The sequence below is a fragment of the Chiloscyllium punctatum genome, chromosome 32 (genome assembly GCF_047496795.1).
Source record: "Chiloscyllium punctatum isolate Juve2018m chromosome 32, sChiPun1.3, whole genome shotgun sequence".
NCBI classification, from domain to species: domain Eukaryota; kingdom Metazoa; phylum Chordata; class Chondrichthyes; order Orectolobiformes; family Hemiscylliidae; genus Chiloscyllium; species Chiloscyllium punctatum.
Genome location: NC_092770.1, coordinates 8,957,608 through 8,972,403, shown reverse-complemented (window position 1 = coordinate 8,972,403; position 14,796 = coordinate 8,957,608). Strand labels below are relative to the sequence as shown.

The 14,796-nt window shown below is 37.6% G+C and overlaps 1 protein-coding gene across 1 annotated transcript in view; it reads right to left on the bottom strand.

Moving 5' to 3' along the window:
* Window positions 1-14,796, bottom strand: part of otogl (otogelin-like) — a 229,066-nt gene that overhangs the window by 95,594 nt on the left and 118,676 nt on the right. The window contains exons 29-33 of the mRNA XM_072551603.1: window positions 14,480-14,599; window positions 11,164-11,280; window positions 6,418-6,574; window positions 5,358-5,384; window positions 3,491-3,658 (exon numbers count right to left, since the gene is read on the bottom strand). Of these exons, the coding sequence (XP_072407704.1) occupies window positions 3,491-3,658; window positions 5,358-5,384; window positions 6,418-6,574; window positions 11,164-11,280; window positions 14,480-14,599 (589 nt within the window). The remainder of the gene's footprint in view (window positions 1-3,490; window positions 3,659-5,357; window positions 5,385-6,417; window positions 6,575-11,163; window positions 11,281-14,479; window positions 14,600-14,796) is intronic.

Here is a 14,796-nt window from a genome sequence, read left to right as displayed (position 1 = left end):
GATTATGTAATCTAGTAAATCAGGCAAACATCATTGTTCTGTCTCACATGCTGTTTTCAAATATATCAGCTGATACAGATACATCTACACAAATCACAAATGTGTTTAGGGGTAAGGAATTGTAGTTTAAGAAATAGGTTTGACATTGAGAAGTTTATAGAATATTTCATGGATCAAGAGCTCAGTTTAGGTATAATAGAAGGAGCTCATTTGGCTGAAATGAACACTGTCTGTTGTTTCTTGCTTATCCCTATCATCTCTGTGCCAACAGATGTACAGTGATTCATGGTCAAGCACCATCTTGATTTTAAAATTCTTCTCCTTGCGTTTGAATCCCTCTATGGCCTCATCCCTCAGTTTTTCCGTAATTTCTTCCAGCATCCCAACACGCTAAGATCCCTGCACTCCTTTAACTCAGGCCTCAATTTAAATCATTCCCAGTTTCAATTCACTGGTAGCCATGCCTTCAATGACTTACACTTCAAGGTCTGAAATATCCTCCCTCCACTCACCACCTTCAAGATGCTCCTTAAAACCTATCAGTTTGACCAATGTACCAATATTTCCTTACGTAGCTCAGATTTCATTTTATAATGGCCCTGTGAAGTATCTTGAGGTGTTTCATTAAGTTAAAGATTCTATATAGGTTTTTGTTGATGCCACTGGAAGGACCAAGATCTTGTCCATATGATAGTGGTGGCTTATTCTGTCAATGCTATAATAATGGTCATAAGGCAGAGGGGCTACCCATTGTATTACTTTAGAGAGAAGACAGACAGATCTAGTGGCATCTTAGCAAATAGCTTTATTGGATTTGTGGAATTTAGACACTGTGGGTGTACCTACACCACATGGATCATAGCATTTCAATAAGAACTCTCACCACTGCCTTCACAAGGGCAATTAGGGATAGTCAATAAATGCTGCCAAGCCAGAAATACCCACAACGCATGGACAAAAACATACCTAAGAGATATGGATGCTTGAAGGAGCCCTTTTGGTCTCTTCAGGGTCCTATGAAACAGGCTGAGAAGGCAAACTGGAAGTTATCAGTTTCCATACTCAGCTTTAATTAAGAAATCATCTTCCAGATGAAAGTTCTTCCAAGAATTTCCTCTCTTTTCTCCATTTTTGATCAATCCATCCCCTATCAAAGCCCATAAATTAGATTATTGAGCATCAGTAATTTACATATGGAAAGCTGCAATCTCTATTTAGTCATGGAGGATATATTTGAGGTCAGTTTATTTATGGATATAAGTTTGCTCGTTGAGCTGGAAGGTTAAGTTTCAGATGGAGAAACACTACATTGGACAAACGGGCAGAAAACTAGCCACCAGGATACATGAACATCAACTAGCCACAAAAAAAGATGACCCACTCTCACTAGTATCTTCACATACAGATGAGGAAGGACACCACTTCGACTGGGACAACACATTCATCCTAGGAAAGCCAAACAGAGACACAAGTGAGAATTCCTAGAAACATGCATTCCAACTGGAACTCTATCAACAAACTCATTGACTTGGATCCCATTTACTACCCCCTGAGAAAAAGAAGAGGAAATGACATCACCACAGAAAATGACATAATCAACCCAAGGAAACCTAAACTCATAAATTAAAAGTAGATCATACAACCAATGCTTCATCCGGAGGCTCACTGATGATGTTATCTAGTATGGTTACGAAACGTCTAAAACTGAACCTTCCAGCTCAGTGAGCAAACCTACATCCAGAACCTCAACCTGAGCTACAAATCTTCTCAAAACTCACTAAGGTTTATTTGTGGTTGACATTTACTTGTTGATGACTCAAAATTAGCAAGGACACTGCAAGTAAGAAAGAACTAATTTATATACAACAGTCTTCAAAGTCTGTAAATATCACAAAATAGCTCACAATCAATTATGTTTAAATTGCATATTTGTTTTGTAATATAACATGCCTAAACAAGATCTTGCAAACAGGAAATGATTAATGACTAGTTAATCTATTTTTACCGAAATGAATTGACAGATAATTATTAACCATGAAAATTCTTTGCTGTTCTTCAAAATGCCATTGGATGATTTAGCGCCTCAACATTAAAATGCAGTCTTGCTTCACTATCCCATTGCAAAGAAGGTACTTCTGACAATGTAGTACTTCCTAAGTACTGAATTGCTCTATCAGTCTAGATTCCTTATTAACAAGCTTCTATAATGCAAGACTGATATCACTGGCTCAGGGTGACACATGAAGTTGGGGCTGGAATACAGGAGACTGGACTGTTGTTAGGTCTCAAATGTACACTTCAGAAGGAGAGACATTACTTTTTAGGATATTGACTGTGTCCCCCTTAATTGGCATGGAGACAGGTTGCCTACCCAGTCAAGAATGACAGATAGATGTTAAAAGTGGACAACAAATCAGATATTTCCAGATTGAGAGCAGCAACAGGTGCAGTAAAGGGCAAGTAACTGAGAGGACATTTCAACATGAAGTGCTCTCTTACTAGCATTTTAAAAACCCAAATACATAATGAAAAATAAAAGTCATGCCTCCACTGTAATGGATTTGGATTTGGGGGTCATGTTGTAAATATCCATTTACAAGGATGCCTTTGGCTAGACCTGCATCCAGGCAGGCAAGGAAAGATGGAGCATATCCTGCCCTGAGCACTGTCCTCCCCAACCTATCAATGGGTGCATCCAGGAATTTCAATTGTCTCCTGTAATAATGAGGTCAGCCAGGTGGATCTCATAGAATATGTTCCCTGATTGGGGCTATTAATCTGTTCCAATCAGGGAGCCCGGGCTGACAGATATAAAGAGGAGTGTTAGAGGTCCTCTGAACTCTGAGAACTGGATCAGTGTCAAGGATGTATATATAAAGGCTGACTTGGTGATGGGATACTGACCTCTGTGGAGTTATTTCACCTCTCTCCATGCGCCCCACCCCACCCTACAGCACATCAGGAAACTGGAAACCAACAGGAAAATCCTAGTCAACCTCTTTTCACTGTCCCTCGCTGTCTTAATTCAATGTCACTGTCTTAATTCAATGAATTAGTTGCCTGTCTCATGGCATTGTGCATGCCACGCTAGGCCCAGGACAAACATGGTGTCTCAAGAAGTGGGATAATCTGCATGATGAAGCTTACTTGGTGCTGAGAGGACCAATGCAAGTCACTTTCCCACACATCTTAAAGATATTATTGGCAGAACAAGTTCCTAAGGAGGACAACAATTTTAGTCTCTTAACGAAGGAAGCACATGGGTGAACTATGGCTATTGGTCACCACTGGATATGACATTTCAGTGGAAAATTCTGCTCTGATTTCTAAATGTATCTTCATAAAGCCACAAAATAGCAAGTCTGACTCTATCTAGCTAAGTGTTGCTATGGATATATGTGCTAGATATAAACATGTACAGATTTGCAGCAAGATTTAGAATACTATGAACATCCACTGTATTTTCCCAACTAAACTACTTGATACTCACTTGACTGCTTTGCCTTGTATAGTCCAGGTGTAATCATGAAATTCATTATAACATCCTGTCCAGCACTGTTTATTTGCAAAGGTACAATGTCCCCAGTGATCTTGTTGTTTGCAATAACAGTGTCATTGCATAAATAGTTAATGAGCATAAACGGTCCTTCTCCGAGATCTGAAAATATGAAAGAATGATTTGTGACTTTCCGTCACTATATTGGTGGACACAACTACATCTGAGAAAATAATATAGGAATTGCATAAAAAGATGAAATTTCTTCTGCTTTCCCATCCCATAAAAGGAGCATAGTGGTTGAAGAACTGTGTGATGGAGCCAGCACTGCCTCCTTGTTTGCCTATAACTTATCTTCTCTGCCCAAAGTGCTACTGACCACCATCCTCCCTGATAATACCATGTGCCAGCCCTGTGTGTTGTTATTGCTGTGGCTTGGCAGCAGAAGCTGATGATATTCCATAACAACATGAGACCTAACTCTTTACACAATTTCAATTAGAGACCTCCCTAACCACCATTTTACACAACCTTTCTTCCATACAGTCAAAAAGTACCAGCAGAACTTTCCATGTTTTTCAGATGGGTGCTTTCTAGCAGCGTCACAATGACCCCTGAACCAGGAATATAGATTGGGATCATTAGCAGGGGGAAGTAAATAGTGTGCAGCGGACGAAAATATCTGTCATCTCACATTGACACAATACACATAGTTCTGCAGTGAAATATAAACAGAGTTTAGTCACTTTCATGATTAAAGAGAGACAAAGGGTGACACCGTGGCTCAGTGGTCAGCACCGCTGCCCCACTGACTCAGGGTTTAAATCCACCCTCAGATAACTGTCTGTGTGGAGTTTGCTTGTTCCCCCTGTGCCTGCGAGGGTTTCCTCTCACAGTCCAAAGGTATGCAGGATAGGTGGATTAGCCTTGCTAAATTACCCATGGTGTCCAGGGATGTGCGGGCTAGGCGGATTGGCCATAAGGAATGCAGTTTTAGAGGGATAGAGTAGGGAGTGGGGTGCTGTTCGAAGGGTCAGTGTGCTCTTGATGTGCCAAATGGCTTACTTCCACATTGTACGGATTCTATGAATTGCTGTGTTAATATTATTACCACGTTATTGAGAATTAACATTTAATATAGTTTCACAGGAACTTTATTGATCAAAATGGACACAATGAGATAAACATTTGTTGGTAACATTAATCATAAAGCAACGCACAGCTGGATGACCAAGAGGAAAATCAGAGCATTAGCTTAAAATATAAATGTGGGCTCCAAAGTTTGCATAGCAAACTTACTCAAATAAATAACAGCCATATAATTCAGGAAAGTGCAAAGCCTGATCTTCAGTCTGTGCTGAATAAATACCAGTCAGCAATGGAGATATTACCTATCATTTCTACATTGATCCTTATTAGGAGTAAGAGGAAAAAGCACCACATATTGAAGACAAGCAAAAGCGAGAATCGAGCATTTTAGAGGAGCTCAGAGAAAGGTAGGTAAAGAGTTTTAAGTAGGCAATTGTAAACAGGAAAGTGGCAATTCAGAATTCACAAAGGAAATTCCAAAACTGCAGTGTCTGAAGGACAGCATCAAGTGAAGAAAGCACAGAACACAGAAACATATTGCAGTCATCATGTGTGTTTGTCCTAAGAAATCACCCAAACACAAAAGCACAATTGAATGATGGTGACTAAAAATGTCATAGGAACACAGTGTGACACCTACTGAACGTGTTGGCTATATACATAACTTTTAAACTACATGGACATGCACTTGGCAAAAATTTATAATAATTCTTATATTTCACTGAAATTTAAAGAAAAAGGATTCCCTAGTTTGTTTAAATGCAATACATACCTCGATTGTAATATTCACAGTCAACAGCTGAAAAATATCAAAAATGTCGAGTAAGTAAAACATAATCAAAGCATACATGTTGCAGTTAAGTGTTTATATCTCTTTAAATCAATCTGCCCTTTTTGTATGTATGCATAAGTTAAAGATCAACAAGTCCTAATCTATGAATTCTAATAATGATAAATATTATTCGAATCTACTTACAATGATTTACTTTAGACACTCAGATTTCTGGCTTACTTTGATTAAATTTTGATACGTATGCGAGTTTCCTCCAGTTTCATCCCACAGCCAAAGATGTGCAGGTTAGGTCAATTGACCATGGGAAGCTGCCCATAGTGTCCAGAGATGTGTGCACTGGGTAGATTGGCCATGGGAGTTACCTGATTGTGGGGATAGGTAGGGATGTGTGTCTGGTGAGGTGTTTTTTGGAGGGTCCTTGTGGACCTGATGGGCCAAATGGCCTGATCCACACTGTAAGGATTCTATAACTTCAATCTAATTTTACTTTGAATTTTATGATATGTAACTTTTATGAATTCAATTCAGTGGAAATTTATTGGAAGGAAAAATCGCTGTCCAAAGAACTAACTTTAATGTCATACATTATTCTGCAGTATGTATTCAACCAAAATCATGATTGCTATTCCTATGTTGAATTTCTGCCCTTCTTATTCCTCCGTTTCAAGAAAAATCTTCAGTCAGCTAACTGCAGCAATAAAAGAAAAGATAAACTTTATTATCTCACAAAGCTAACTTGTATAATAGTATTATCCTATTATTGTCATTTTTGTCATTGTTACCTTATTTATTGAGATGATTGCGATTAACATAATTCTAACGCTAGTAATAAAGCCAAAAATGGATGTTAGCTGGTTAAAATGATACCTTGCAGGCATTCCATTTAATAGATTTAAATTCAGTACTGCCTTCTAATTTCAAGTTATATATTTTTTCATGATTGACTTTTTTTGTTATAATTCAATATTTTGAAGCATATTTTTTGAACATAATATTTCTCAGGTACCATAGCTGAAATGTACATCCTGATAATACTCACAGCAAATACTGGGTGATCTCCAATTAATTGAGACTCCTTTTTGACAGCAGGTATGTGCATATGCTGCAACACTGGTGCAAAAACATTCACAGTCTCCACCACGGTTACAGTTACACGTGTCTGTCAGACAATTCTTATAAAACCAGGTAACGTCGACCTGGAGAAAACCAGAAATGTTCATTGCTATCACAAATAAAATGATGTTATTAATGGCAAATTGTATCTCACACCAGTCCTAGAGTCCGAGTGAACGCAGTACAAAATGTAATTTGATGATGAGTATCAATTCTTGGACATTGTCCAAAATCCCAAAATGTGACCCCTTATTGAGTGCTTTAAACCCAGCTAAAACCCACAAACGTTTATTGGTTTCACTCACTATTTATTACATGGGGGAAAATAATGTTTTTTAAATCTCAGAACTTCTTTTAAATGACACAGCACTGCCATCTAGAGGTATTTAATAGCCAAAATATTTTACAAAGCCAGGTGAGACAACACATTATATATGTTACTTTGTTCGGTTTAACAGATAATTATGATAAGCAGTACATTAAACAAGCTAGAAATCACTCTGCAGATTACAATATATTATAATTTTGTTTCAACTGCATAGTATAGGCAGTCCCTGAAGTAACTTTGATATCACAATGCTAGGGACAAACAATAACTATCGACGGTGGGAGAAAATCTAAGCATTTGCCCTTGATATTCATGGTGCTACTACAGATGAGTTCAAAATATTCAACATCCTTGGGGACACAATTGACCAGAAGCGTAAGGCCATTAAAACAGAAAAAAGGAAGAGAAGGCCATTCAATCCATTTCCTTCACAGAGGAGCTTTTCCCTGTTAACAAAAACAGTTACCCCATAACACCATCTGGGGGATGCTTAATCTAATGAATGTCCATCATAGAAGACAGCTACTCCAATAAGAAAAGTACTTTATCCCTTGCAGTACGCTGAACTTTTAGATCAAGCTATTTTTTCTTATCCTGAATCTGTGGACATTGGTTTGGCTTCCATGGAGTCATTTACAGCTTAACTTAATTTTGTGGAAGTAAATCTTAATTCTCAAACTGCTGACATGTCTGTGTTGAAGTATGTAAGCTCTTTATTCCAACTATTTAACTGCAGTTGATTTCTTCCTTCACCCTATCTGAATGTCTTCAGGGTGAAACACACATGTTCACATCCTAAGTCATGGTGCTAGAGGATTGCATAACATTATCTCTGCCACTTGTGTGAATAAAACAAAGAGTTGAAATGTTGTTTGTGAACATGTGTCAGCTTATCATCCATAGCAGAAACAAATCTGCAATATCAAATTATTCCCCAGATACTTGTGCCGGCTGCATACCTTCAGTTAAAGGTTCTTTTCTGGGGTCAAGCAAGTTGTTCTGTTCATTCTTGTTCTCAGTATTTGCTTCTACTGCAAAAAATGCTGATTTTTTGTATTTTGATCTACTTCAGTGATAATTGGAGTATTTGTCAGACTTATATAATTGCAGATTTCACAGTGAGCTGTAAGATCTTTAATTTACTTTGAGATCTTTCACCACCAAACCACCGACTGAGTCCTGATTGTATATCTGGCAATGCCCATGTGTTCCTGGTGTATTCTTTCCAAAATGTTTTCCAAAAGAGAAGCAAATGCAAGGCATATACAAGTAAGTGGCCTATGATTTTGAAATGATGTTAATGCTCAAAGCATGTTTTCTTGGTAAACTTACTGCACCTTTGTTCTGGCCTTCATTCAACCCAATACTGGCGAATAGCAGCTCACTCTCAGTCACTCCTTTTTTCCTTGACTAATTTGCTTTAGCCTCTTTTGGCTTGCTGGCCATTGCTATCTCTCAAACACTAATTTTATGCCATTGTGGGTAATCGCAATGAATTATTTCATCTTTTTGGGTTCTGCAAATAATTGAGAAAACCAAATGAAATCTACTAGTTTGCTTTTTACTCACTTGCTGACAATAGTTTGTTCCTGGACTAGTTGTTCCTTTGGAACTCCTTCTGCCATCTCAAGGATGCTGGGGTCAAGACATTTGCATGTTCAAGTGTGACAAGCATAGATGTGTATACATTTTCAACTCTGCACTCTGGAGAGTAGTATTATGTGTATCGTATCTATAATCTTGAGAGTTATTCTATCTGGACCATGTAATTTCACCTCTGCAGGATGTCATTTCTGTTCCTTCGGTCATGGAATTTCATCTGACAAAACAATGATGGTCGCCTGTTTTAAGCTCAAAATAAATGAGCTTTCCATTGACTTTGATAAGGTCACTCAAACTCAAGTTGCTTGAATTCGTGATTTCACTTAGGAATGCTATGGGTTTTTTTTAACAGTAATGGTTGCCTCACATTGATGTCTTTGTACAAATAAGCATTTGGCTTTCTATTGCTTTGAAAATGGATTCTACTTCTGGCATTGACCTATAGTTGTAGATGTAACATTCTTTTGTAGTAGCCAGTCACTGTTTGTGCCCAGGAGACATTTTTTGTTCCAAAGCAGTGACACTAACTATTAGTATCCAATGTTTGGCCTACCTTTCATGTTAGCTTGTCACGTATGACTGTAGAATATTTATACCTTATGAAGTCAACAGGTTCTGTTGCACTCCAGTGATAAGGTTGTCCATTGTCTCTCAGAATTTGTCTGGGAGTTTTCCTGATTCCAGCTTCTAACACAATTTAAATAGCTTTCACCAAAACCTAAGTCTTCCTTGACCATAATAAATCTGACAAAGATTCATTGGTAATTCCAACAACAATCTTTTTCTTTTCAATTCAAGCTCCATGGCAACGGTTTTTATTCTAATTATGAAATTAACTATGTATTCTTCTGGATGCTGAGATGTTCTGATAAATCTTGCTCTTCTGAAAACTTTGCTCACAAATTAACTATAAAAAGCTGCTTGAACATCTTCAAAGGTATTTGTACATTCTTTTATATTTTGGTGACTTATAACATTATCAACTGAAGGTGCTATTGAATATAATAAGGTATTTATTTGTTCACCTTGAGATTTATAATATAATTTGGAAACAATTTGATGTCTCAAATATTGCTTTTCCAGCGTGTCCAAAAAATTTTTCACAGGCAAAAGGAGTGCTTTCATACCTTTCACACTCAATTACATTATGCACATTGCTTTCTGCAAATTTTGAAAAAAATGCATGCAGCCATCATAAATCTTCCCACTGAATCTGCTGTTTAATTTCTATGTCTCTTTCATGGCCTTAAAATATTTCTATCTTCTTTAGTCAGACTCTGACTTCTCAATCTTTTAAATTGCCCTTTAGTAATGTTAAACCTGCTCCCTAATGGTGCCAATGCAGCATTAATTAATTTAATAGTGTTCAATTTCATGGCTCTTGCCTTGCCTCGTAGTGCCCCTCACTATGGCAACAACACACATCATGTATGTATACCCTATTTAACTTCCATCTTTCATATTTTGGTCTTTCACACTACTCATGTTGAGGTTTCTATCTGCTCACTTTATTCACAGATATCTGAAACTGTTGTCACAATACATACCATCTCTACAATGCACTAGGCAAACTCATCACGATTCCTTCAACAGCATCATCCTCTAGCACTTAGAAAGAAACAAGATCAGCGAGGATAATGGAAAGTAACTTCCCTTCCAAGTCACATATCCTAATTTGGAAATATTTTATTAATTCTTCACTGTCCCTTGGTTAAAATCCTGAAACTCTTTAGCCAAAAGCACTGTGAGGGCACCTACAACATAGAATGTTGCTCACCACCAACTCCTCAAGAGAACTTAATGATAGTGAAGGACATGCTAGTCTTGCCAGTTGCATGAACAATTAAAAAGAGGCTCCTGTGCCAGAACCAGTGACATTAAAAAGCTCACCATTCAGGATTGGCAGGCAATCACTGTTAAGGTACAGTATGATAGAGTTCAGTTACAGCCCTTACACAACAATCACTCTTGGTTCCTACAAACTTAACATTGGTCGTATAGCGAGGTAACTGATGGGATTTACCTACTCTAAACATACACTCTGCTGAAATGCTAGATTCCTTGCACCCTTTTTGATGAACTGCCTGTCAACTTTCTTTGAGCCGATGAGGTCAGATGTCAATAATGATTCAGAGAACCTTGTACTGCCAGGGCAAGTGTAGCAGACACCAATACCCAGTTCGTACTTGAGGTGTTATTCAATGAGCATATTTTATGGTGGTGTTATTTTCAATTTGTTCCACTATTTTTTAATAAGCTTGCTTGGTACAATCGGTTCTGCTTTAACACAGTAGTTCCGTCCGTGTGCAATCCTGTGTTATAAAAAAATCCCGTAATAGCAGCACCATTTAAACTAATGGGGCTAGAATTGCGTTATAACCAATACACACTTTAAAAGTTTCTGCTATAGAAACAGTGTCTCGAATTTGTCAATTGTGTTATAGCGAATTCGCATTAACGAAACACTCATTATAGCAGAATGACCTGTAGTTAAAACCCAAAATCGGCTGTAGTGTTTTATTCCACTGCTTTCAAAATCAAGAAACAGCTGATGAGACAAAGGGTAAGTGCAGCAGTGAAATATTTATATATTTTAAAAATCTCTTTTTGTTGTCCCAAAATATGAACTCCACCTAAATACCACAGCAAGTGAAAAAAAATTAGCCCCCGTGAACAAAGGTAGCACTGAAGCTGAGCCAAAAATATTGTGGAATGTAAAAAAAATGAAAATCATGTACCTACCACATTATGACAAGGAGCAAACACGTCACTGTACAGAATAGCACATTCTCTCTTTGCAAATGGCTGCCTGATTAAGTCAGCTTCACATGGCCTGGTGATACCATTTCTACTCACACACTTGAATAAAGTGAAAATTAGAGAAAATTATCAATTGATGAATTATTTACCAACATCTTAAATAGCTATAAGCTAACTAGCCATTACATTATAATAATTGTATTCTTTCAAGGAAAACAGAGAGGTATCTGAGCAGATGCTAATCTGAACAGACAGCTATTCCAATTGAACCTCTAAAGTATGTCCAAAACCACCCCACACTCACTGGCAGAGAGTGGAGTATGTGGCAACTTTGGGAGCAATCTCATGTTGCAAGAAATCTTAGATACTGTAATCACAATTATATGATGCCAGAAAAAGAAGAAAATAGCATTAAAATTTAGATAATTATTGTCACAGTGTTTTGCCTTTTTTATATTGACCTGATTTAGATTAGAAGTAACTTATAATGTAGTTATACAGTTACTCCTGCAAATCTCTCTCCTGCTCATGTGCTCATCCCACCACCGCAGTTCATTGCTGCCACAGATGGTCTCCTTTCTTTTCTGATGTGCTGTCAAAAAAAATTCCAAGGCATCTCCCATCTTGAATTTGTCAATTTAAAATCCTCAAAGGTTGAAAAAGGTAGGATTTTCACAAGCAATCACTGCCAAACACGAGTTGGATGGAACTGGGAAACCATCTGGAATAAGTGAGTTTTTATTCAACTGGAACATCTAAAGACTTACTTATCTATTTGTACTGCAGTTAAAGCCCATCCTAATTTCTCTGGTCAGTTTTCTGAACCCTGGGAAATCCATCTGCTTGATTTAAGTTTAGAGCCAGGTTAAAAGTAATTAAAATATTTCACGTGCATTTCCTTTTTTACACAGAGAGTGGTTCATGTGTGGAATGAACTGCCAGAGGAAATGATGGATGCGGATACAGTTACATCATTTAACAGACATTTGGATAGGTCCATGAATAAGAAAGCTTTGGAGGGATATGAGCTGAAACCAGGGATGTGGGATTCTTCCTCCAATAGGGGAATCTAGAAGTAAGGATCACTGTTGAAAAAAAAGGGTTGCCCTTTTAACACAGAGATGAGGTGATTTATTTTTTGTCACAGAGGGATTGAGTCTTTGGGATTCTCTTTCTGATAAGGCAGTGGAAGCAGAGTTTTTGAACATTTTTAATGTAGAGGTAGATAGATTGTTGGTAAGCAAGGAGTCATAGAGATGTACAGCATGGAAACAGATCCTTTGGTCCAACCTGTCCAAGCCGACCAGATATCCCAACCCAATCTAGTCCCACCTATTTGACTTTTCAAATGCAGCATCTCACATTTATTTAAATTAAACTCCATCTGCCACTCCTCAGACCATTAGCATATCTGATCAAGATCCTGTTGTAATCTGAGGTAACCTTCTTCGCTGTCTGCGACACCTCCAATTGTGATATTATTTGCAAACTTATTAACTATAACTCCTATATTCACACCACAATATTTATATAAATGATGGAAAGCAGTGGACCCAGTACTGATTCATGTAGCACACTGCTGGTCACAGGCCTCCAGTCTGAAAAGCAACGCTCCAGGAGGTGAAAGGTTATCAAGAGTAGGTGTTTAGATCAGGGCTAATCTCTTTGTAATAACAACAGAAAGTGTTGGAGAAACTCAGTAGGTCTGATAGCAAGTGTAGAGCGAGAAACAGAGTTAACTTTTCAAGTATGATAAAACTTTCCTTCAAAACTCTGATCTGATTAAATGGCAGAGCAGGCTCGAGTTGTTGAATAACATACTTGAGCCCCTGGTTCATATGCTTGTATGTGCGCTTTAAAATCTTCCTAATATTTAATTCCTCTCTTCATCTTAAACTTGTGAAAACAGCACAAGAATCTCAAGATGTCATTGTGCTGTTCCTGCAGTTGAATCGTGATACTCCTCAATTCTTCATCAATGATGCAACCTCACTATTCAGCAGCCTGTCAATATCAGTATTTCTTTTCCACTGAAGTATTCATGGAAGAGCAAAAAGAAATTAGCCTCCAGTCAAGTGGAAGCGGTATCCTACTGATGAGTAAAAAGTGGTCCTTTTAATACTGAGAGCTTTGGAATATTGCTACTAACTCCTCTTATTTCATTTCAGCTGCTGAAAGTATATTACTAGAGCAGCCTTCAGGTCATCACCCTTCCATCCAATTCTGACTGACCAGATTAGGGAGAATTGCAAGATCTTCCCAATTTTGGATGGAGGTGGTGAGCCTGGAAATACTTTCAGTTAAAAGGAACACTTCATTTAAATGTTTCAGAGTATGCTGTTGACAAAAACGTTGAAGTAGTAAGTATTGGGGGGAGTTGTAGAGATACGGTTAAATGAGTATGTAGATGAGTGTCTGAGGTAACCTGTGATGTGACTGTGACCTTAGTATGTTAACCCAGTCATTTAGTTTGTCTCCAGCACCACCTTATCTTTAATTTTTTGTTATTATCTCTCTGTCTCACTTAATCAGATTATAAATCACCCCTTCGCTGGTTATTCAGCTGTTGACACTTGACTTATTGTCTAACATTCTTGGTTACCTACAGAGACTTATTATCTGACACTCCACTCACACCAGTTGTGTGACCTTTCGATTTCTCTGTCCTTGATCTCTCTGCCTATAAACTCTGTGTCTGTGAACTTTTCTCTCTCTGCACCTGACGAAGAGGCCGCGCTCTGAAAGCTTGTGATTTTATATAAACCTGTTGGTCTGTAACCTGGTGTCATGTGACTTCTGACTTTGTTCACCCCAGTCCAACATTGGCACCTCCACATCATGATTAGTAACGATGGTCTGATACTCTGCTAGAACATATCAACCTGCACAGTACAAAGCATGTTGTTCTATAGTCTTACCATCATGCACAGTATATTAATATCAGTATTAATATTAATAAATGTTGTATAAAAGCAAATTCAAAGCAAACTGATGAAGATCTTCAACCAACTTAGAATTTCAAATAATCTATCCACCACTGTGTTCTGAGTTGCTGAGGAATGTCATTGAAGATCTAAAGTGGGCAGGATTAAACAATAGATTATAATGCTTCAATGCATTTAGAGAAATGACCCTTTCTCAGTTCAAGAGAAGTTTCACATTATCTGCTTGAAGTTTTTGCTTACAGTTACTCACAGCACTCAGATTAAACTAAACAGAATGGATGATGTCACAATGGACTTAATGGGCTAATTTACCTTTCTTATTCTGTACCATTTTATGTCCTTGTTATTCTTACCTGTCCAAGAGCCCAGCTATCTCCAAAAGCTTGAGCATTGCTCACTTCCATGTTGTTTGATGTAGTCATGTCATTTGCAGTATTTTGGTCAAAATTTCCACACAAACCTGTCATTTTACCCTGCCAATGTTGAGATAAAGTAAAGGTTAAAATACAAGAAATCCATATAAAATATTATTAATATAGATTAATAAAATATAAAATATTATTAATCATCAAAATGCTTTTACAAATAAGCGGCACAAAAAAATTTAGAAAAAGAGGAAGCTATTTTCCATCTTTCCTGAACATATAGCTTCATCACTTCACCGTATTTA